General features: G+C 43.3%; 1 protein-coding gene across 4 annotated transcripts in view; it reads left to right on the top strand.

Moving 5' to 3' along the window:
• SPOP (speckle type BTB/POZ protein) overlaps nt 1-21,783 on the top strand; it is a 29,396-nt gene extending 7,613 nt beyond the window's left edge. For all 4 annotated transcript variants that reach the window (XM_086766720.1, XM_086766722.1, XM_086766719.1 and 1 more), the window contains 9 exons: nt 7,451-7,593; nt 7,976-8,097; nt 10,033-10,184; nt 10,290-10,417; nt 14,049-14,226; nt 15,430-15,485; nt 15,931-16,053; nt 19,652-19,794; nt 20,535-21,783. In XM_086766720.1, coding sequence (XP_086622846.1) covers nt 7,516-7,593; nt 7,976-8,097; nt 10,033-10,184; nt 10,290-10,417; nt 14,049-14,226; nt 15,430-15,485; nt 15,931-16,053; nt 19,652-19,794; nt 20,535-20,679 — 1,125 coding nt within the window. In that variant the 5' untranslated portion in view covers nt 7,451-7,515 and the 3' untranslated portion in view covers nt 20,680-21,783. The remainder of the gene's footprint in view (nt 1-7,450; nt 7,594-7,975; nt 8,098-10,032; nt 10,185-10,289; nt 10,418-14,048; nt 14,227-15,429; nt 15,486-15,930; nt 16,054-19,651; nt 19,795-20,534) is intronic.
• The last annotated feature ends 830 nt before the right edge of the window (nt 21,784-22,613 follow it).

Raw genomic sequence — 22,613 nt, 5'->3', positions numbered from 1 at the left:
AATAACATTTTCCTTGTGAGAGGAGAGAAGTGAGCAGGAATGCATTGGCAGGAGGGAAGAGAAAAGAGGTGAAAAGGAGAATTTGGAGAAAAAGAAATGAGATTTATTTCTTTTTAACATGATCTGAATTTTAAAATTATGAGAAGGATTAACTTCTGAGGAAAAACAGGTTTGGAGTTTTAAATTTTAAGCATCGCAGCATGCACCTCAAGAGGATTGAAGGTGGAAGTAGTTAAAGAAGAGGCAAACATTTGGGGAAAATAGGAGTGGTGACTTAAATGCAACAGTAACTCTAAAATAATAATAATAAAAAAGTTTAGTTTGCTTTTAGGAATTTTGTTACTTTTTATAGTACTGGTGTGGATGTAATTCTACCATACTTTGGGTGATTTATCGTTAGCGTTGGATGTGATTAAAGGGATACAGGTTTCTGCATCTGTTCAAACACTGGCATGAAGCAGCCTTAGAAAAATGTCAGAAATATGACCTGACTTAATGACTGAAGAGCAGAAATTTTCAGCGGAGGATTTGTTTATAAAAGCAGAAGGTTATTTAGAGAACTCTTGGCTGCTTCTTACCACCAGCTTCCCCTCTCTTTCCCTGGTTTAGTTTTAGCTGTTTGCTGTTTCATCGGGTGCTGTCTGGGGAGGAAGGGGAAGGGATGGTCTACAGCTGGGGAATGATGGCGTTTCTTTTCTTACGAAATACATGTAAAACTTGGAATTCTTCTTGCAGTGCTGCTGCTTCACTGACAATTCTTCCATCCCTTAATAGTTTCATACAAATTATGATTTTTGTAGGTGACCAAGCCCTTTTTTTTTTTTTTTTTTTCTTGTTTTGTAACTGGAGAATTGGTTTAAGGGAAAAAAGTAAAAACATTCCAAGAATGGAAAAGAAGCCCTTAGTTTTGGAATATTTCTTGAAGTGGAATTTTAGTTACTGGATTTTAGTGGGCTGCCAATACTCAGTGTGTAACTCCTCTTGACTTTTCTGTGATCTATCATCTAAAAAAAAAAAAAAAAAGTAATGCTGGATGTTCCAATATGATCAACTTGGTAATGGGTTCTCTGAAATGAACTGGATTAAAGTGTATGCGTCTGCCTTAATTAAAACCTTCATTTTGTGCAGTGTCCAGAGGGCCCTGTTGTGACCTCAGGAATCCTCTAATGTATTTGTCACCTTTGGGGTCTAATAAAAAGAAGGTACCCATCCAAATTCCTGAGTGCTGCTGATGGTGTTAGTGGAGACAACGTAGAGACTGAGTTAGGGCTGGTCCATGGTGCCTCGGAATCACGAGGAAGGCACGGGCACTCTCAGCTGTTGAGAGAGATCACTTGCACTGTGTTGTGAGGAAACCAGGTTCTCTCGGTTATTTCTGTTTCCTACGTGAGAAGTTGTAGGTCCTCTAGCCCGGTACGTATCTTACACCGGCTGCCAGCTCATTCCGTTTATCTCTCTGCCGTGGTTGTGTTGATTTTCCAGTCTATTCTCTAATGGCTGAGGGTTGTAAATGAAACTCCATGTGTCGTTTTAAGCTCAGCACTTTTTGTGGCACTCAACAGGGCGCACGTTAAGTAAGATCTTTTTTGGAATTCAGAGCACAGAGGGTAGAGTAAGGTGTAACGCACACAGTCCTGCTTTTCAGAAAGTGTTCAAGCTTAATTCACCACCACTTTTTGGCATCAGTTATTCTTCCCTCTGATTCAGGTACAGGTAAGCGTGTATATCCCATTCACGTTGCTCCTTTGGAGCTTGCTTTTTCCGGGCGGTGATTGGCTTCTTGCTGCAGAACCGTTCCTATTCCTTTGTTCCAGAAAGATAAGCCTCTGCCTTGTGTAAACCAGGCTTCCTTTCAAGACGTGGCTTTTCGGTGTGGGCCACTTTCATCTTTCACAAGCGTTGATTTCTAATCTCACTCCGGTTTTATTGGCACAGGTGGTTTGCTGCCTTGCTGCAGTCTCTCCTGCACCACCACGTTAATAATTAGGCAACTTTGTGTAACCTCTGGGATTCGTTGTGCCTGACTTGCAGCCTGTGTTTGTAGCCAGACAAGTTTTTCTGCCACACAGGAAGCGTTACGATTGGTATCGCGGGCAGTTGTTCGCACCGGCTGTGTGAATGCGTTGCCTGTCGCTTTCTTCTGTGGGATGCCAAGTAGAAAGAGTGCTGTGACACCCTGTTTGGTGTACGCATTAAAATCTAAAATCTAAAAACTTGCTCGTGTTAGTCATCCACTGGTTAGCATTGCATCTCACTTTGCTTTTTCAGTTAACTTGCCTTTTTTCTTTTTCCTCCCTTTTATTCTTTTTCTTTCTTTATGGCAGCGAATTCAGACCTTCCATTGTCCTTTCCAAGGCTTTGAAGAATGTGGGAAGATAATGGTCTTTTCCTGTGCTTCCATATCTCGTCCCCTTGTTTTATTGCTCCAATTATCTTTGTCTTGCTCCTGTTCTCTGAGCTTCGTGCTCTTCTTGGATAGTCTTTGATACGATGCCAGGCAAAGAAGCAGCCACCCCAGTTTTTGAAACACTTAATTAAAAATATACTTCTTTTGCTGAATAAAACTTACTGAAAACGAATATACTTGGAAATTCCTGGTGTAAACTACTGCTTTCTTAAAAGGTAGTTGGTTTATCTTGATGAGTAGAAATTGACAGGCTGTTTAGCAAAAGTCTAGGAATTTGGGGACCTCTTGTAGAATTATTTGTTCCCTGCCTCTCTCAGGTCAAGTCTCTGCTGCTCACAGAATGGTTTTGACTGTTGATTCCTGCAGTAGATGAAGTTCTGAGCTGAGATGTCTTGGTACAGCTGCTAAGTCGGGAGGTAATTATGAGGACAAGGTGGCAAGGGAACATTTCCTGTGCTTCAAAAAGGTCTGGTCTGGCTCTGGTTCTTAGATGAAATGTCTTCATCTGGAAGTGGTTGTGAATGAGGTGAGAATTATTCTTTTTTCTTAACTGTAATCTTAACTATGTCCAGAGACAAGTCTTGTATCGCAGAAAGTAAGAGACCTGCAGACTGTACGTGAGCTCGCAGGGTCCGTAAGATAATATTCTATATTTTGTTTCCCGTGACTTAATATTTATGCCTGTGCCTTCAAGTTTGTCCCTGCCTCTCCTGGCCAGGAAGAATTTTGATATCCAAACTATTTACAAAACGTTCTCCCAAAACCTCTGCCTGCAGCACCTCTTCATTCACTCCTGGTTCAGAGGTGCCAGCGCTGTTAGTGAAGGAGTGCGAACTGGTGAAGTATTAAGTGTTCAGGAGCAAATAAACACCGGGGCGCCCTGCTGATTTCAGAAACTTAACTTCACCTGGAGTCAGCCGTGGTTCATTTTAAAGTGCATTTAATATCAGCCCATGCCAGAAGAGTGGTTCAGCGTTTGAAGGTGGAAGAACACGTGGTAGTTTCTGCGGCACACCTCTAAGTATGTATTTCAGTGACCTTTTATGTGCTTCCCCTGTTCGTGTGCTTGCTGGGCAAGCAGCAAGTTTGTCCTTTTGGTCATTTTTGCAGAAGATGCTGATGGATATTACCAGTTTATTCCCGTTATGACGTGCTACAGCAGGAAAAGGACCGGTGATGTCATTTGATGACAAGTATTTGATGGTTGATTGCCGTGTTGAGCTCGGGGTGTGTTGAAGTTAACGTCTTTTTTTTAACTCTCTAACTGCCTCACACAGCACCTGTAGAAGGCTTTGGCATACTAGACTGAAAGTGTTTACCAAATACTAGGAAAATCTTTAAAATCCAGAACCTTTGTCTCCTCTGGGCCGTTTGAAAAGCAGAAGGCATGATGTGCTGGCACACAGCAATTCTATTAGCACCTTATCATAACTTTTATTACCACCTGCCTATCCAAGCCATCTGGGATGGATATCCTGTAAGATATCAAAGTGAGAGTTACTCAGAGGAAATTAAATAGTCCTGTGTGCCTCACGCTCATACATTTGTCTTGCCTTTAGACCACAGAAGCTTTGTAAACTTCTTTGCATACGTGAGATGGAGATAAATATTTAGGTAGATCTTAAAATCCCGTTGAAATACAGAAAGCAGCTGTTAAAGTTGCATTTTTTTGCATCACACGATTGTCTGTTTCCTTCCCCAATTATATCATTGATGGCTACAGTGTCCTGGAGTTTGTTCTTTGGAGACCAGTGGGAAGTACGGGAATTCAGGGTTAACTTCTGCCCTCCATCCAGGAAACCCTTGAACTTCCCACCTGCTTGATGAGTGTGCCGTTGTAACATAAAAAGTTGTTATCTCCTCTTTCCCTCCTCATTTTCATGCCATGAAGGGAGGTGTTACCACTGAATTTACCAATTTGTCTTCGGGAAGGACCCACTGGAGTCTTTTAACTGTGTAATTACCTTTCCTGTTAAACCATTTCTCTCTAACGTGTCTACAGAGACACTTCATTGCTTCGGTTTACCTGGAAGTGGAAGTCTTCTTGCAGAAAACTGCTTGTTGTTGATAAATACCTGATGTGGAAATTGGTTCCTTACCTGAGCTGTTCTGGATCCCTTCCTTGCGGTTATTCTGAAGCCAGGCAAGGAGAAGAGCAGTTGAGAAGGTGCAGATGGAGTCTGCTGCTGGCTCTCCAGCGTTCTTCACAGTTGTCTCAAGGTGATGGGCGATGTCCAGCGTCCCTGCTAGGAGGGTGGCGTGGCTTAGGGTTTAACGCACACCCCCGTTTTGCTCAGGTGTGTGAAGAGATGTATGAAGGGCTGTAGTATTGCTGTTTCAGAGAATTCTGCAGTTATTTTAAGCGAAGTTATTTTTACGTCTTTTCTTCATCCCCCTAAAGTTCTTTAAATAAAAGTTGCATTATTTCTCACTCTGCGTAAGCAAGTATTTTGAAAGCGAATGGAATCCTTCCATGTTGCAAGTAGTTTGAGTAGAAAAGATGTTAGTAAAAAACGAAAATCACTGAAACTAACTACAGTTTTAACAAGAATCAAAAGATCTAGTTTCATGTCACGCTCCTGTGTCTTATTTATTCATTGTGCTTTGTGCTAATCAGAGCTTTTCATTAGCCTCTGCATCTTTTTGCTCCATCTGCAGGCAGGTTGCCGTCGGTGAGGAGGTGAGCTTAAGAAACTTTATCCTTTCCCTGGCTGCTTATTCTCCTCTCAGGAGTTTATGTCCCTGTCCTTTGTGCCTGTGCTACAAACCAGATCACTAGAAAAATGTGGATTAAAAATAGCTGTGAACAGAGCAACGTAACAGCCTGGGTGGAGTTGAGCGGTGCTTCTGTCAACCCGGAGGGGAAGGAAAAAGCTTGGGTCTCTCCTGCCTGTCGGCTAAAACCAGCAAAAAGGCTGGTGCTTTCCCCAGCCGTGGAGAGGAGATGGTTTTTTTTCTGCTTGTGCTGGCGTTCCAGGTTTTCATCAGTCTGCCAGAGACTTGTGACTGGAGACGGTGAAGCTGGCCTCCGAGTGATGTCCTCGCAGGCCAGACTCAGTGTTGGCCGTGGAAGCGCCGTTAGCTGGATGTTCGAAACTGGTGTCTGCCGATTTTGGCTTAATTTGAAAGACACAGAGTGGTTTAATTGAATTTCTTTAGAGGAATTGTGGTAATTTTAAGTTTAATACAATAAAACCTGCGGCAAGTACCTAAAGTGCAGATGGATGTCCCTTTCTTTTTAAAATGTTGATTTTAAAATCAACATTCTAAATCATATTTTTTGCCTCATTCCACGTGCACAGCGTGAACTGCAAAGGGAAGAAGTGTGTGAAGCAGTTTGATCGGAGAGCGTGGTTTTACGTTAGTGCTAATTGTCTGCAGCTCAGATCTGTGCAGCTGGCTGTCCCTGAGCTTTGCCCCGGGAAATACATTTCCCTCGAGTTAAGTGTCCATCTCTGCAGGGTCGAGTACGTATTTCTTGGCTCCTGATAGCCGGTATCTCTTTTTCCGTGTTTACGTGGGCTCACTTGTGCTTTTTAAAAAGGAAATTAAATGTGAAAAAACCCCAGTCCTCTTTTACTATCAGGTAACGCCTGCGTGCCACTATTTCCGGGTGCTTTCTGAAGGTTCACGGAGCTCAACACCTGCGTACTCAGCCGTAAACTGGAGTGGAGGCCGGCGTGGGCCTTGCTTGGGAGAGATCTGCTCCGCAGCTGGGGCCTGCGCTCAAACCCAGACCTGCCCTGCAACTGCGCTTAAAGACTTCAGATTATGTCGATAGCAGTTTGGGGGGAATTACGAGATGTATGTTGATGTGCTTGTTGTGAACATCCTCTGGTTGTTCTGAGGTGTGGGATTTTCAGGTGTACGTTCTCTATGGTTTCCACCATTTCCCTGCAACAACTGATGACTCTGCCTTCCTCAAGAGCGAGAGAGGCTGTGCTTTCCCTTTCTCTCCCAGCAAACTTCGATATCAGCCGTTGGATTTACAGGAATTTGTATTGCAGGACAACAATTTTATGGCTTTTACTCACCCTTTTTTTATCCTTTCAAATTCAAAACTAACAGCAATGGAGTCCTTGTGGTTCACTGGCTGTCCTGCGCAGTAAGAAATACCTCCTGCGGGACAGAAAGTGTTTAGCAGAACGCTAAATTGTACGGCGTGTGATGCTTTTATATCTGCCAAAGTTAAGAATCCTAGTGTCGGAGCTCATCTTTGAAGATGTTTTGTGTATCTGCCTTGGGGATTGGGGCTCAGAAGTCAGAGATGGGTTGATTATTCTGTTTTGTTTTAAAACGTCCCTTCTGGTAACTAGGTGCCTGTTTCATCGGTTGTGCCTGTGTGTTCCTTCAGATGTGTTGCAGTGGTTTTAACCCCACGTGTTCTCTACAGATGAGAATTTGACTTGGCACTTAGATGTTGGGAACTTCACTAGCATATAAAGGAAATGAGGATTTCCCTCTGGCCAAAGGGATTTGGTTTGAAGTAGAGAAGTCATTGCCAATAACTTCCCTAGTAGTAAGGCTTCAGGAGAAGGTTTAAGCTACAGGAAATGACTGGAGTCACTCTGAACTTGGGGTTTTGTCATACTGTTGAGTTTGGGTTGTATGTTGCTACCTGTAGCTTTTTCAGATTAAGAATTTCATTTGTCAAATCTGATCTCTGATAGTCTGAGCCTCTCAGAATGAAAATAGGGAGTAAGTAGTGAGTTGAAATGGTGACCTCAGGGTAAAGTAGTAAATCCTGAGTGAAGTGGGGAGTCTCCTGTTTGAGTTTTGGACTCTTTAAAGGAAATTATGTGCTGTAAGGAGCTGTATGTTGAAAGAATGAGTGGAGATGGTATATCCCCTTTTTGGAAAACATATGGTAGCGCTTTAAAATGTTTAAATGTAACATCGTATTTTGAAGGTGTTAGAGGGGAGGGGAAAAAGCATGATGGATTTGACTCACATCCCATGAGATTTAACAGCACTCCTGACATTTTTTTTTCCTTTGTTCTTAATTTTACTCTTTTTTTTTTCTCTCTCTTTGGCGACTGATAGGGTGAGGATCAATTGTAAATTTCTTCTGCTGAGCTGTGAAATTCTGTTTAATCTTCAAACTGGCGATGTCAAGGGTGCCGAGTCCTCCTCCTCCGGCAGAAATGTCGAGTGGACCTGTAGCAGAGAGCTGGTGCTACACTCAAGTAAGTCCACGCTGTTCTGAGTTATTCTTGATGTAACACAGAAAGCTGTGGTAAGAAATTTATTCAAAACAAGTTTAATCCAAGAGTTTGAATTTTCAGATGGTGTCAAGCTTACTAACAGCGAGCGTTCACAAAGGCAACAGCAGAATGTTGTCCTCTGCTGTTGGCGGAACTTTGGAGGAAGCAGTTGGAGAAGTTGGAGTGGTCCAGCTGCCACTGCCAGCCATTACCAGACTCTGTTGTCTTGTGCTTGGGGGTTATTTGTCACGCAAGTGACTGAGGAAAACTTCCAGGTTTTCAGTTTTTGCCTTTACAGTGAATAAAGCATGAATAAAGGTGAATAAAGCATAATCCTAAACCATCTATTATCATCTGCTTTAAGATCAAGGTGGTGAAGTTTTCCTACATGTGGACCATAAACAACTTCAGCTTCTGCCGAGAAGAAATGGGTGAGGTCATCAAAAGCTCAACCTTTTCATCTGGAGCCAATGATAAACTCAAATGGTAAGAAACAGAGCAGATAGGTTCACCCTGTTTGTACAACTGCGTGAAAGAATTTGGGCTCCTATAACAGAAAAAATGCATAAAGAATACTTGTACAGCACACAGGTTCTCGCTTCCTTGGATGTACAACATATGCACAGGGAGAAAGCACCGTGGCTTCAGCGTAGTGTTTGGACACACAAAACGAATGTGAGGATCTGGCTGTTTGCAGTGTTTCTCTGATAATGAAAAGCAGCAGAAGTAATAGAAGCCATAGCTGGAAGGGAGGCTACATCCTGCCTTGAAGCAGAGACATGCCATGGAGGATTATCAATGTCTTAAGCCAGGGTTTTTTGAATGGCGTTTATCTTAACAAGTTCTTAGTAAGCTAATGAGAGTCCACAGCCAGTATATTCCAGCCTGATTTCAGCCTCCCAGTTTCAGTCCCTAATCCTCCATGTTGTTACAAGGATAGTTTTTGCCTGCACTGGAAATCCTGCCATTTAAGACTATTGCTGCTGTGTTACCTTTCTCTTTGTGGCAGCTTTTTGTGAATTCGGAGACTTAACATTCTTACTTTGATCATCTCTCTGTTCGATAGCTCCTTCTGCCCAGGAGTTTCTGCTGCTTAAAAATGACATTATTTTTACCCTTTTCCTTTCCTTTAAAAGCTTTCTTATCTTCCCTGAGTTCCCAAGTAATGTCCTGTAACACATCCTAACCAGACTCCACTCTGAGTATCTGCTGTGAGTCGTGTCTGACCTAGTAGGTCCGTGGATGCCTGGTTCCTTATTTTGTCCCTTGTAACTCATACTAAGTGTTTTAGCATTTTTCTTCAAACCTCCTTCGTGTAGATTGCAGCAGATTATCACAAAATAGTTTTGTGTGTGTGGTACAGTTTGTGTTCCCTTCCTTTGGGTGGCAGACCTGTGCTTTGCTTGGGCTGCTCTTTGTTATTAAATTACTTACCTTTGTAACCTTTGCTAGTCGGATCTCATTCTGATGTCTAGATCTTTCTAATTTTTTGTTCTTGTGTGTTTGAGTTGTTAGTCATTTGGCCTAGTTTTTGCTTCTTGTTAGATTCTGTGTCAGATTTCAGGTCATGGAAGTACTTATGACTCTTCCTGCACTTTACTACCTTTCCTTCACACAGGAGTAGTTTTCTCCTTTTGCCCTAGTAGTAGTAAATTTTCGAGAAACTACCAGCCTTCCAGAAATCAAATTATTCCTTTCAATTGCTTCCTGTGAAATTTTACCCACCATTTCTCTGGATTTGTTGTACTTCCTGTTGTGATAGGACAAGGGGTAATGGTTTCAAAATAGAGGGGGCTAGATTTAGATTGGATATTAGGAAAGCATTTTTTACGCTGAGGGGGGTAGAACACTGGCCCAGGTTGCCCAGAGAGGCGGTGGATGCCCCATCCCTGGAAACGTTCCAGGCCAGGTTGGCTGGGGCTCTGAGCAACCTGATCTGGTTGGAGACGTCCCTGCTCCTGGCAGGGGGTTGGGCTGGGTGGGCTTTGAAGGTTCCTTCCCACCCAAACCATTCTGTGATTCTATGCTTCCTCAAATCCATTGCCTCCATTCTGCTGTTTCTTTCACTTTCCTGTTGTGAAAGTTGACATCCAGGGTGCTTTTCAGTAATTTAAATTATAACCCCCACCTTTTCCCCTGTGTTTGGTTTTTTTTTTTTTTTAATTGGTTTGCCTGTAGTTTCTGCCTGTATATTATCTGTATATTATTCTCTGCCTCAGAGGAGTAGCGTGAGGCTGACTGTTCCACGCAGTTCCACTCTGTTTACCTGTCTGTTATTGCCTTGTGGATCAGTGGCTCTTAAACAGAACTTGTTTGCTGTACGTTTTATCGTGAAAATTCTGCAGTGCCCTTTCTTTGGAAGCTATGAGTGACCTGCCAAAAACTGTTCCTGACATCTCATTCAGATGCCTGCTTCTACAGGTGTTTACGTGTGAACCCCAAAGGCTTGGATGAAGAAAGTAAAGATTATCTGTCCCTCTATCTGCTGCTGGTGAGCTGTCCAAAAAGTGAAGTTCGGGCAAAGTTCAAATTCTCCATCCTGAATGCTAAAGGAGAAGAGACAAAAGCCATGGGTGTGTAAAATCTCTTTCTGTCTGATGGGGTCAGTTGTTTGTCTTTCAGTGTTTGATCAAGCGAGGCGCTCAGCTGGTGTTTAAAGCACTGCCTCTTTCTTTCAGAGAGCCAGCGAGCGTATCGATTTGTACAAGGCAAGGACTGGGGATTCAAAAAATTTATTAGAAGAGACTTTCTTCTGGATGAGGCCAATGGACTTCTTCCAGATGACAAACTCACTCTCTTCTGTGAGGTAAGTCTTCCTGTACAGCTGAAAGAATAGGAGTTCCATTAGCTTCAGGTAGATGTGACCTTATTTTTAATTATTGCTTTTAAGGGGTCAGAGGTATCAGCAGAAATCCTGGATGTTTATGTGGTAATTAGATTTTTGTGTGTGCGTGTGCCTATGTGGCTGTTGGCTTTTTCTCGGTGGGATTCATCGCATTTCACTTCCATTTATTTTTTGTTACTCTGTATTTGTATTTTACCTGTGATTATGGTAGGAATTAAGCACGTTTGGTTATCATTTCGCTTCTGGTTCAGTATTATTGCCCATCTGTTTGTACTCCTTCATTTGAAACTCACTTGGGATAATAACCAACACTGGCTCTGGCCCACCTATTGCTTGCCTACTGAATAAAGAAGAGTTTTCTTTTTTTTTTTTCCTAAGTGTGTCTCTACAGCCAACAGAAAAAAAATTAAGAAACATTTACGAAAAAGGAATTTTATAGGAACTAAAAATTCCTGCTTATTGTGTTTGTCATTTTATACAACTGCTTACAAAATTATTATTTCACTAGTACAGATTTCAGTCAAAGATACAGACGGTTATTTCTAAAGCTGGATATTTAAGTTTAGAAACCTTAATGAGCAAATTTGAACACAGATTTAGTGTCTTTGGAGCTTCTGCTGTCTTATTTCCATTGTCTTTTTACTGTAAAATACCTCCTGTAGCTGTGATTTTTGCCAGAAGACAGGCAGAACGAGTTGTTCTCTCTTTGGATCTCCTGCAGTGTTTTTTGTGGGAGTCTTCTTATTTTCCTGTTTTTCCTTTCAGGAGTGAAATAAATGCTTCAGTTAAAGTTGTTTGACAGCTGTTAAGGTTTTTGTGGGGTTGGTTTGTTTGTTTGTTTTGGGTTTTTTTTTGTTCCAGTTTTGTTTGGCTGTTGTAAGCGTGCACATGTATAAATCAACAAATATCTCCTAGAGGACGTGTATTCAGCCAGTCGCATGAATTGTTACTGTCATGGAGGAGCCCTTCCTTTAACACTTGTAGCAGGATAGGAGGAGAAGAGGACGTCTCTGTAGGTCTGGCAATTACTCTTTCCTTCATGATAAGAGAGCCAGAAAACTTACCATTGTGGAGTGAAACTCAGAAATTAATGTCTGAGAAGGGAATTTGCAAGGTGCAGTGTAGATCAACCTGAGATCCACCAGTAGTCTTGGCAACCAGTACTAATTCAAGTCAATCCGCTCTTTACTGAATGACTCCCTTCAAAAGCTTCAGCTCAGTGTTTTTGTTTGTTCTGGATGAAGAGAAAACTTGCTGCTGGCTTCACCTGGCCTTGATATCTTCTGTTTTCTCTTTCAGTCTGTTCTGCAGTCTAGCACGTTAGAAATCTTAAGTTTAGCACTATCAGAGGGGGAGGTTTTGCTGTCTGGAAACAGTTTGGCAAGAACTTTCAACAGCTTGGTTTTGTTCCCCCCCTGCTTTTTTTTTTTTTTTTTTCTTTTTCTTCCCTGAGCTTATAAGTCTCTTAACATGTAAACTGGTGTGCCATATGCTCTCCTAACGCTTCCCTGCTGGCCACAGGTGCCAAGTGGTGCTCTCACATCTCTACTTCCAGAAAGCATGTTTTGTATGTAGAAACTCTCTAAGGAGTTGGCAACATGGGATGGTGAGATGCTTGTTACGTGGGGATATGTTGGAGTTTTCTGTAGACCGGAAGATTGCCAAGTGTCTCTGCTGCACCTTCTCGTTCCTTTGTTAAAGTTAAAAGGAAAGAGCCTTTTGCTCTCTGCTCAAGTGTGGTGCTGAACACAGGTAATGTCATGCTGAAAACACTGTTAAGGCAGAGAATGATGTTCCTTGTCAACCGTTTCAAACCTGACCTCGTGTCGTTGTCAGTTCAGGCATTTTTCCACCTCTGTTTTGCAGGTGGGATTGATTGTTCGTCCCCCGACAGCATTACTTTTTGCTGTTCCAATTATACTCCAGCATCATAGGTAAATTCCATTCTGATAAATGTCCGAAAGAGCGATGCTCACAAAGTTACGGTAATAGCTCTCTTCTGAGCGAGGCAGCGTTGGCTCCCTTGCTCAGATGTTGAAAATAGCTTCAGTGGAACTTTACTTAGTTGACCTCTAAGGCTGTTCATCGCTTGGAATCTACCAGTCTGAACTTCTCACGTAAAAAGCCGTGCAATAGATCTTCATGCCAGTAACTGACTTTCTCATATATGAAGATGATTTATTTGTTGATCTGAGACACAGTTCACAAGTCTCTTTTTGGCTGGTCCATAATCAGTATTGGGCTCCAGCAAGGGACCTGCATCTTAGAATTCCTTTTTAATGAATCCCATGAGTTTTCATCCATCCGTGAGTCCATGTTGCTGGCCTAGATGTCGCAGGGCAAAAAGATGATGTAGCTGTCAAATTAATGATGAAGAACACAGCTTCCTCGCATCTGCTCTGGCTGATCATTAGTGTCCTTTGGCAAGCAGCACCTGACATTTGTTTGGTTTTGAGTGTTGTACAGTTTATACAAGGTGTGTCTGCCATCAGAAACCCACTGGAGGCTTCTCAAGCCTTGGGGTGTGTGCTGTCAGGAGGTTTTTTTTCCTTAGAAGATGCTTCTGTTGTGTCTGACTTCATAATTTTCTTCTCCTTTTACATAACTGCGAAGCTTCCTTTGCTGTCCGTTGCTCTTCTTTGGCCACTGGTTATTAATAGAACTGAAATTTAACTTGGACTTGACAGCAAATCCAGGGAATAGTCTCATGTATGCCTCCCTGTCAATCAGCTTCTCCCTTTATTCTTTGTTATAGCGGGGCAGTATTAGTCACTCTGCTGTTTTCTAATTGGAGCGTGCTGCAGAAGGCGCATGATTTACTGCGTGTTTAACAATCGTGGTTTGGTGCTGAATAGGCTCTTACCGGTTCCCTTTGTGTAGGGTATTCATCAGCCAGGCTGCGCGGTCCCTACCTAACCGCGTCTGCTTTAACGCCGGTGATAAGGAATATGTCTGCCTTCCCCGGACCTTCCTAGTTACTTGACATAAAATTGCTTTCTAAAATCCACTGTTTAGGATTTCTTTATTATTTTATTTTATAATGTGATGGAAGCATTGAACTCTAAGAAATTGAGAACCAGAAGCAGCGAGACATTTTGGGGGGCCAGACGCTGCACTTGCATACGCCTGTGGATGCGGTTATAGAAGGCTGTGTGTGCTTGGTTTTCAGCTGCGCTGCTGTCTGTATTGCATTATTGATCGGGGAGGGTTTCGGAGTGTTGATAGAAAGAAAAAACTAGGTCAGGTATGGTGTCTGCAAAAGTAGAAAAATAAGGCTTCACTTCTTTAGGAAGCCATCTAATAAAGTTACGATTAAATTGCATAGAAGTGCTGTTAATTTGAGATTGAGAAGAAAATCTACTGGTGTGATATAGGACTTGGGATGGACGCTCTGGAGGAGCAGAGAACCGAGTTAAGGCGGGGTAGAAAGGATGCTTTAAAAATTGAGACGTTTTCGATCATACAGTGATTCTGAAGGTGTGGGATTTGCTTTGCATTTCCCTTCACCTGCCATGGAAATAAAAACTTCCCGTAGGGACATCGGTGTTCCAGTGTGAGGTTTTGAGTTTCTTTGCTTCCTTTCCCCCTCCAGGTGAGCGTAGTGCAGGACTCCGTCAATATCTCCGGCCAGAACACTATGAACATGGTGAAGGTACCGGAGTGCCGCTTGGCAGATGAGCTGGGAGGACTCTGGGAGAACTCGCGCTTCACGGACTGCTGCCTGTGCGTTGCAGGCCAGGAGTTCCAGGCTCACAAAGCCATACTAGCAGGTCGGTGTTGAGTTGGGTGGGCCTTAGCAGGATAGGAGACAACAACATGATGGCAAGTGGGGTTTTTTGAGTTACTTTGTCTTCAAACGAGGCTTCTGCAGCTTTTTTAACTGCAGAGCTGTAGCAAAAGACTGTTTTGTGAACTGAGAGAATCATAGAATAGAATCATAGAATGGTTAGGGCTGGAAGGGCCCTTCAAAGGTCATGTAGTCCAACCCCCCTGCAAGGAGCAGGGACGTCCCCGACTAGATCAGGTTGCTCAGAGCCTCATCCAGCCTGGCCTTGAACGTTTCCAGGGATGGGGCCTCCACCACCTTTCTGGGCAACCTGTTCCAGTGTTCTATAACTCGCATCGTAAAAATTTTTTTCCTAATTTCTAATCTAAATCTACCCCCCTCTATTTTAAAACCATTACCTCTCGTCCTATCGCAACAGGCCCTACTAAACAGCCTTGCCCCATCTTTCTTGTAGGCCCCCTTGAGGTACTGGAAGGCCGCTATCAGGTCTCCCCGGAGCCTCCTCTTCTCCAGGCTGAACAGCCCCAACTCTCTCAGCCTGTCCTCACAAGAGAGGTGCTCCAGCCCTTTTATCATCTTCGTGGCCCTCCTCTGGACCTTCTCCAACTGGTCCATGTCATTCTTGTGTTGGGGGCTCCAGAACTGGACACAGTACTCCAGGTGGGGTCTCACCAGGGCAGAGTAGAGGGGCAGAATCCCCTCCCTCGACCTGCTGGCCACGCTCCTCTTGATGCAGCCCAGGATGCGGTTGGCCTTCTGGGCAGCAAGGGCACATGCCTATCTACTCCGTTTTTGCCTGTCTGCTCCTATGGCAGGAGGATTTTTTTGTGGCTGTGGTGTGCTACAGTGTATTCCTAAGGCATTTGTAAGCAGAAGTTAGCACGTTTCCAGAGGAATACTTTCTTGTATATTCAAGCAACTTGCCTCACCGCCCGCATACACTTCAGCGTTGTTTGAAAGGGCACAAGGAATTCTCCCATACCCAGTTTGAAGCTATACTGGTGGCACGACATTATGTCACAACCCGTACTTTAGCAGTTGTACTGAATTTGTCCTGTCTGCTGTAGGAAATTTTCCCTGCATTAAGCAGCAGGACAGTTGTTGAGGTGTCGGCAGGCTATGCTTAGCATCTCCTGAAGTATAAAACAGCATCTCTAACTATGTTTTATTTTCCCCACTGCCGTAGCACGTTCCCCGGTTTTCAGCGCCATGTTTGAGCACGAGATGGAAGAGAGTAAAAAGGTGAGTTCCTGGAGGAAGGAGATTTCTCCAACTGGGCGAATAGCGCTCTAGTCAACTCTTAGCATCACTGGCCAGATAACTTTCTTACCTAGTGTTTGTGACTATTGTCACCTTTTAACTATTTTTCTCACGTTAGATGCAGGTCTCTGCTTCAGCTGTCCTGAAGGGAGGAAGAAAGGGATCAAGGAGGCAATTGTTACCTTTGTTACTCTTGGGGAAAGAGTCTGGGGCGGGATAGGGAGAAGTAGAGAATGTGAAATACAGCTTAGAGTTTTTCTTATTCCATCCACATATTTTTCTTTCTTTTTTTTTTTTTTTTTGCCAGTAATACACATCCTAAATAGTTTGTTTCTGTAGCAAATTTCTGAATACTGAAAGAGCTTGGGTAGCAGGAAGCCTTAAGCATCTTGTCGGGATCTTAATAAGCTTCATTTTTCTGATACAGAATCGGGTTGAAATCAATGACGTGGAGCCTGAAGTTTTTAAGGAAATGATGTGCTTTATTTACACGGGGAAGGCACCAAATCTTGACAAAATGGCTGATGACTTGCTGGCAGCTGCTGACAAGGTACAGTTGGGATTTATGGGTGTTCAGAGAACCAGGAATGACATGTGCCTTGCTTTACAGAGAGCTCCTTGGAGATCGCAGCCGTAAGCTTTTCCTGTGATCCTTGTGGTTGGGCAGTTTCTTTGAATTGGTTGTGGCTTATAGGTAAACCTGGAGGTGGTACAGATGTGTGTAAGATGCCTATAGCTGTATAGATATGTATCTTATCATATTACAATCAGGAATTTCTGTCTCTACTGCTCATTTTTAAGCATTTTCTTAAAATTTCAGAGGACATCTCTGTTCAGGATAATCTAGCATAAGAGCTGGGGGAGAGAAGAACGTTTCGAGGTGGACCTGGCGATATTTTTTTAGTGTGATTATTGCTAAACCTCAAAAGTAGTGTTCTGTCTTGGCAGACAGGGCCTGTTTCTCCTTCCGGTCTGGCTGGTATCAGCAGTTTCAAGAGATGCTCTAAAGTGATGGATAGCCAGGAGTGGGGTGGTCCTGTTGTTTATTTTCTTTTTGCAGTGGCAATCCCTGCCGTTTATGGAGAGAAGGGGTGCACTGGAGGAAGCCCTGGTGCCTAACCTGCCTGTGATTTTGCAGGGTCCTTGCCAGGGAGCTGTCGGGGATGGTCTGACTGGGAGGCTGCTGGTAGTCCCCGCGCAGCAGGCACAGCGCTGTGGCCTCGCCAGCCAGCCAGCTGCTGCCTCCTTCCCTTTGCAGCACCAAGGACCGAAGAGAGTGCTGTGCTGGCCAGACAGCCGGATTAACCAGTGAAAATTCCTCATCTATAACCAAAATTTTATTTCCTTTTTCTTTTTTTCTCTTAAAAGTGAACTTAGTGCTGGTGAAAGATGCCAGTTTGACAGCACTGGAGACTAAAGTCCTGAATTTATCCATGGAACAGGTTCAGCACGGGTAGCAGCAGTGCAAGATTCTCCACACTGCCCTGCCAATGTGCCTCAACCCTGACCTGGAGGGAGCACCTCTAGGGGTGAGAGCGTAGTTCAGTCTCCATGCTTCTTCAGTCCTTGGAGTCTCTTGTCGGGGCCAGTTAGGGTGGTGGATTTTAGGATGTGGATGCATGTAACCTTGTTCCACGCAGCCACCACACGGCCATCAAATTCCCTGTCACTGCGGACCGGGGCTTCATCAGAAATGCTGGTTTTAGAGGTGAAGTGCTCCATATACCATTATTAGGCCGCTGCAAGTAGAATTAAAATGGGAAACGATGCAAGGAGATTCTCGCCCTGATTATGATCATTGCTGCATATTTTATGCAGTTTTTAAAGCGTATTGATTGAGAGCTCACATACCATCTTTAACTGAGAGAAGTGTAAGTAAGAAGCAGTACATTAAGGACAGAGCGGGCTTTAACTTTGAGTTTCCTGGCTTTTAATGTAGATTTTTTTTTTCCTTTTAAACTCATTGTGTGTCTTTTAAAAGCAGAAATAAAAAAAATCTTTCATGAAAGCACATAAAACATCTAATATTTACTCAAGAGACTGAAACAGCTTCTTCTGAGTTCCTCCTGTCTCTTGGGGAAAATATGTAATTAGACCAAAACCAAAACAAAGCACGTCTTCCCAGCCCAGGAGATACTATTTCAGCCTCTTGGGTAAGTACGCTGTTAGGTAGGGTGGTTTTTAAAGTGTAATTAAGAAAGGGGGGAAGGGGAAATCTTGATGCCTGAGAGACCAGAATGGCTACTTTTGCCCAGCTGTGTAATTAGAAGCTGAGCTATTTGTAGCGAAAATCGAAATAAAAATTGTACGTGCAATTGTACGTGTACAAAAGGAATAATTTTCAGCTTTGTTTGCTGCATTTTAAGCTACTGGCAGACAATAATATAAACTAATGGCTTGCCCCTCATTTGAAACTGTGTTAGTTATTGATACAGATTAAGCAAGAAAATTTGATTTGCCTTCTCAGATGTTCTGGTGGGAGAAAACTGCCCTGGTTATGAGCGCTGTGCCTCAGTCGAAGTAATTATTATTGCTGAGTCTTAAGTGAAAAATGTTTTTATAATCTAAAATAATTCATTTAAATTTAATCATAATGGGATGAAAATCTTAATATAAAATACATTTATAGTAATAGTGCTTATCATATGGCGAGCGCTCCTGTCGTCGTGCAGATGAGCTCGTTACCAGCTCTCCGTTCAGGGTGACAGAGCAGTCCTTACAAATCTGGTATCTTTTCCAAATGCGGCCTCACGTACTGAAGAACTTGTACACCGTATCGTCTCAAAATTGTCCAAAAAACCCTTATGAACAACATGAAGGATACTCTAAAGTGCAGTTATCTATAAGATGGAAAAAAAATGAACGGTCTTGAAAATCTTTTTTTAGAAATGTCACTCAATTTGAAGTCGTAACATGAAGGAGGCTTAACTGTGTTTTATCTTTAGGACCGTTTATGTAGTGCTAATGTTACTGTTCTTACAAGAACTGCGTTAGAGTTGACTGCTCTCCTAATCCCTGGGAAATGTAATCATGGGATCTAGAATATTCAGAACTGCTCAGAAATATTCAGTTGTTTCATCCAAAGAGCCGCAAACCCCATAATCAGATCACACATACCAAGATTTTCAGAAGTATCTCAGTCCCACAATTCCCAGCTGTGATATTCTAAAAGGCTGAGGTCTGGGAGTTGGGTTTCATTTCTTGATAACGAGTGGCTTAAAGTTTTCTGAGAATTGACCTTTCTGAAGTCTGCCTGAGAACACTGTGTCGCTTTTGAAAATCTTGGCTGTGCCTGCTTGTTTCGACACTGACTGAAGCGCTGCAGAAAGCAGAGTGTGAAATTTATTAGACAGCACTATTCTTCTAAGCGTATCCTTTGAATTCCTCAAACCATTGACAGGGCCCAGCCCTGCGGATCTAAAAAATGTTGAGGCAAATGCGCAACTGAATGGTAGAAAACTCTGAGACTGGGAATGTGAAGTTAGAATAGAGCTTTTACCAGGGTGTTACAGACATGCTGTGATGTTTTGTTTCCAGCTGGACAGCTGCAAGATCATTTCATTTCACTTTCTTTTGTTTAGCATTTTAGTATTAAACTAGTAGCGTGTGCTTGAGCAAGGCTGATCTTAATGTGCAGGCAAAGAAATTGAGTGAAAGCTGCCTAAACGTCACTGGAACACCTGAGGAGCATTCACTGTTAGATAGGTCTTCCCACTGAACCCAGGTAATCCTGCCGTGCAGCAATAGAGTGAGAATAAAGATTTGGCTTTATCGTTTTGTGCCTTGAAGTAACTGAGTTAGTAAGTATTTCAGGTGACCTGAAATTCTCATTTCAAAGCATGAACACAGCACCAGTAAGCCCGTAACACACGAAGGCCAGGATAAGAGTTCTGGTGGGTATGTTTCCTCTCCATTGCTTTTCCTCAGGGTGGGCGCGTCATGATTCTCCTTTTTTTTCTTTTAATTTTTTTTTTTTTGCTACTCACTGCTTTTGAGTACAGTTCAGATGCGTATAGCAAAGCAAAGAGGTCTGTTCAGCATAATAGAGTAGTTTGTTACTGAAGAGTGAAGGAGCACAAGGAAGGCTTCATATCAAGCCTGAGCGGTGCTTTCCTCTTTGTAACGGCGCTTTGGCTTGTCTCTTGCAGTATGCACTAGAACGTCTGAAAGTGATGTGTGAGGATGCACTGTGCAGTAACCTGTCTGTGGAAAATGCAGCCGAGATCCTCATTCTGGCTGACCTACATAGTGCTGATCAACTGAAAACTCAAGCGGTGGACTTCATTAACTAGTGAGTTTACTTTTGTTCCAGGATGCGACAAATCTAGAGGAAAGTGTTGGTTATTAGCAGTAGGGTTCACATCTTGGGAACTGTCGTGTACAGGGCAGGTTCTGCTCTGCTACTTTTTGGGGTTTTTTTTCAGTTCTCCCACTGTGATCTTTCATTTATCTGGCATCCCAGAAGTGGCATTGCCCTAAGGGCAGATCAGTCTTGTCCTGCTGGAACTGTTCGGAGCGTACAGCAGGACTGTCTCTGGGAGCTGTTCTGAATCTCTTCCTAAGATCACAAGAACAGAATAGTTGGCAAAATATCAGGTAGTCCCTGACATTGAGGAGCTGTTTGCAACTCATGATGTAACAGACTTCTCAGACGATGTAAAATGACTACCAACTGCTTTGATGTCTGGAGAATTTTTAGTCCTATTTCTCAGTTAATATAGTTTTTCTTGGTACTTCCAATATTGAGTTAAAATACTTCTGTGCTGAGTAGCCAGGGTAAATAAGCGTTGTGTTCCTGCTGCCCTCCACCTGGGATCATGTCTGTTTAAGCTTTTCATCCCTAAGTTGAAGGACTGTCCAGCATACAATTGTGCCAGCAGAGCTGAAGCTTGCAATCTTCGCAAAAGATGCGGTGATCCTAAAACAGTATACTAAAAATGGCAGGTTTCTTGGGCGTGTGGAGAGAATCTACTTAGTTAATCCTTTTTATCCCCAGTTGATAACTTGAGATTTATTCTCTCTTGTTTCTAGTCATGCTTCTGACGTCATGGAGACATCAGGCTGGAAGTCCATGGTAGTATCGCATCCCCACTTGGTGGCTGAGGCGTATCGCTCCTTGGCCTCTGCACAGTGTCCCTTCCTGGGACCCCCGCGTAAGCGACTGAAGCAATCCTAAAGCCCCGTCTGTCACACAACCCCATGTTTTTCTGGAAGCAGCATCAGCTGTTGCTGCTGTAACCTTGACCACCAGGTAGACAGCGAAATCTGTGGAGCTTTTACTCTGTTGTTGGGGGGAAGAGACTGCTTCGTGACACCCAGACTTTTTAAAACAGCACCAAGTAACTTGGGGAGAGGGGGGAGGGTGGGCCTGGGGCTCTGGGGCTGTTCAACCTAACGAATCCCTGTCGCTGCATCGTCTGTGTGTTCCCTTCGACTTGGCTGAGTCAATTAAGTACAGGGTTCGGTTTAGGCACCAACCCGAGTCGGAATAACCCAGCAGTGGTACTGGGGAAAACAACGTCTCTGCGTCTGGCAGCACAGAACAAATCGTCAGATGCCTGGAGCAAGAGGACATTTTAGCTTTGGAGAGCGTTGGAGGGTTAAAAAGAATTTCCAGTGAGGTTCTGGAAAGGAAGTACCTGATGGGAGCTCCAGTAGTATTTATATCAAAAAAGAGAATTTAAGTCCTTCCAGCTGAGCTAAAAACTGGACCTTTGTGTAATTCCTTATTGCCATCCAGCAACAAGAAGATCAGTTTCTCTGTTAGTAGCACTTGTATGTTAATTGGAAGGAAAAAAAAAAAAAGGAAGAAAAACACCACCTTTTATAAAATGACAGGTTGAAGTGAAAGGGGACAGTGGAAGGCTGTGTGTTCTGGAGGGTGTGAATAGACTGACGGCAGCCTTTGGCAAGTCTATTGGTTTTGAAAGGACTTGAAAATCCTTGATCTGGAGCGTGCTGTCTGACAAGAACAACGGTTACTGTTTTTAGATATTGTGGGAAGTGTTTTTGGCATTTTTCCCTGCTTTATTTCCCTCCTCCCCCTTTTTAAAAAAAAAAAAAAAAGGAAAAATTTTATTGTTCATGAACGCTGCGTCAAAAGTCCCTGTCCTGAGTTGCTAAATGATTCTTAACAACTGTTTGTACCTGACTTGCCGACTGTATAGGAGCCAGTCCTGTTCCTTTCTATTAGTCACTCTTCTTACAGGGAAGAAGTTTCAAAATAGCTGGTAACTTTTTTTTTTTTCTTTTTGAAAATATAAATAATTGCTATTTTGTACTGTGTGGTATCTGTTGTCTTTTTTTTGTTGTTGCCGTTTCATTTTGAAGACTTCCCGGTTTAAAACTGGCTCCCAAAAGGTTCCATTTCAGATGCTGCCGTGTACTGACAGTGACATGCTGTTCCTGGAGCTCAGATGGGATTTATTAAGGAATGCTGCGCACAAAATTGCAGTGCAAGCCTGGTTTATTCCTCTTAGCAGGTATTACCAAAATACCAGAGAGCACTGGTTTTAATAACGGCTGCGTGAAGCTGACCGCTGGTCCTTCCTTTTGCCTGTACCTGTCTGGCTGTGGAAGGGGGCGCAGTGTAATAACCATCTGGTTTCTATCGTTAAGGTGCGACACAGGATGGCTGGGCAGGCCAGCCGCGGTCCGTTTGTGTCGCCGTTAGCCCAGATCTCCAGGGAGGTTAGATTGAAATACGCAGCGCCGGGGCAGCGGCAAATTGATGTGACCTTACGCTGGTCAGGTAGGGCACGTAATGGATTGCAGGGAAGAACTCTGTTTTGTCTAGAAAATCTGTTGTCTCTGATTTTCATTCTGTTATCATACTTTCTCTCACAGCCTCTTGTCCCTTGTGTGAAGGAGACTTCTGTTCGTACGCTCGTGTGTTTAATCTGGCTGCTGTCTTATTTCTGTCAAACGGTGACTCATGAGAGGGTCCCTGCCCCTTTTTGTGCTCCCCCACCAAGGCTGTCATCACAAGCCCACAACCGCCTGTATTGTAAAGCCTTCCTTTTACGTGGTTCGCAAATTCCCATATTACATCTATTGCTGGCACGCCGTTAATTCCTTTTCTATTGGATTTAGCGTACATTTCCTTTTAGG

This window comes from Chlamydotis macqueenii, chromosome 25, assembly GCF_036417535.1.
Source record: "Chlamydotis macqueenii isolate bChlMac1 chromosome 25, bChlMac1.mat, whole genome shotgun sequence".
Classification (NCBI taxonomy): Eukaryota; Metazoa; Chordata; class Aves; order Otidiformes; family Otididae; genus Chlamydotis; species Chlamydotis macqueenii.
The sequence above is the reverse complement of the archived record's forward strand: the minus strand, read 5'-3'. Positions and strand labels throughout refer to the sequence as shown.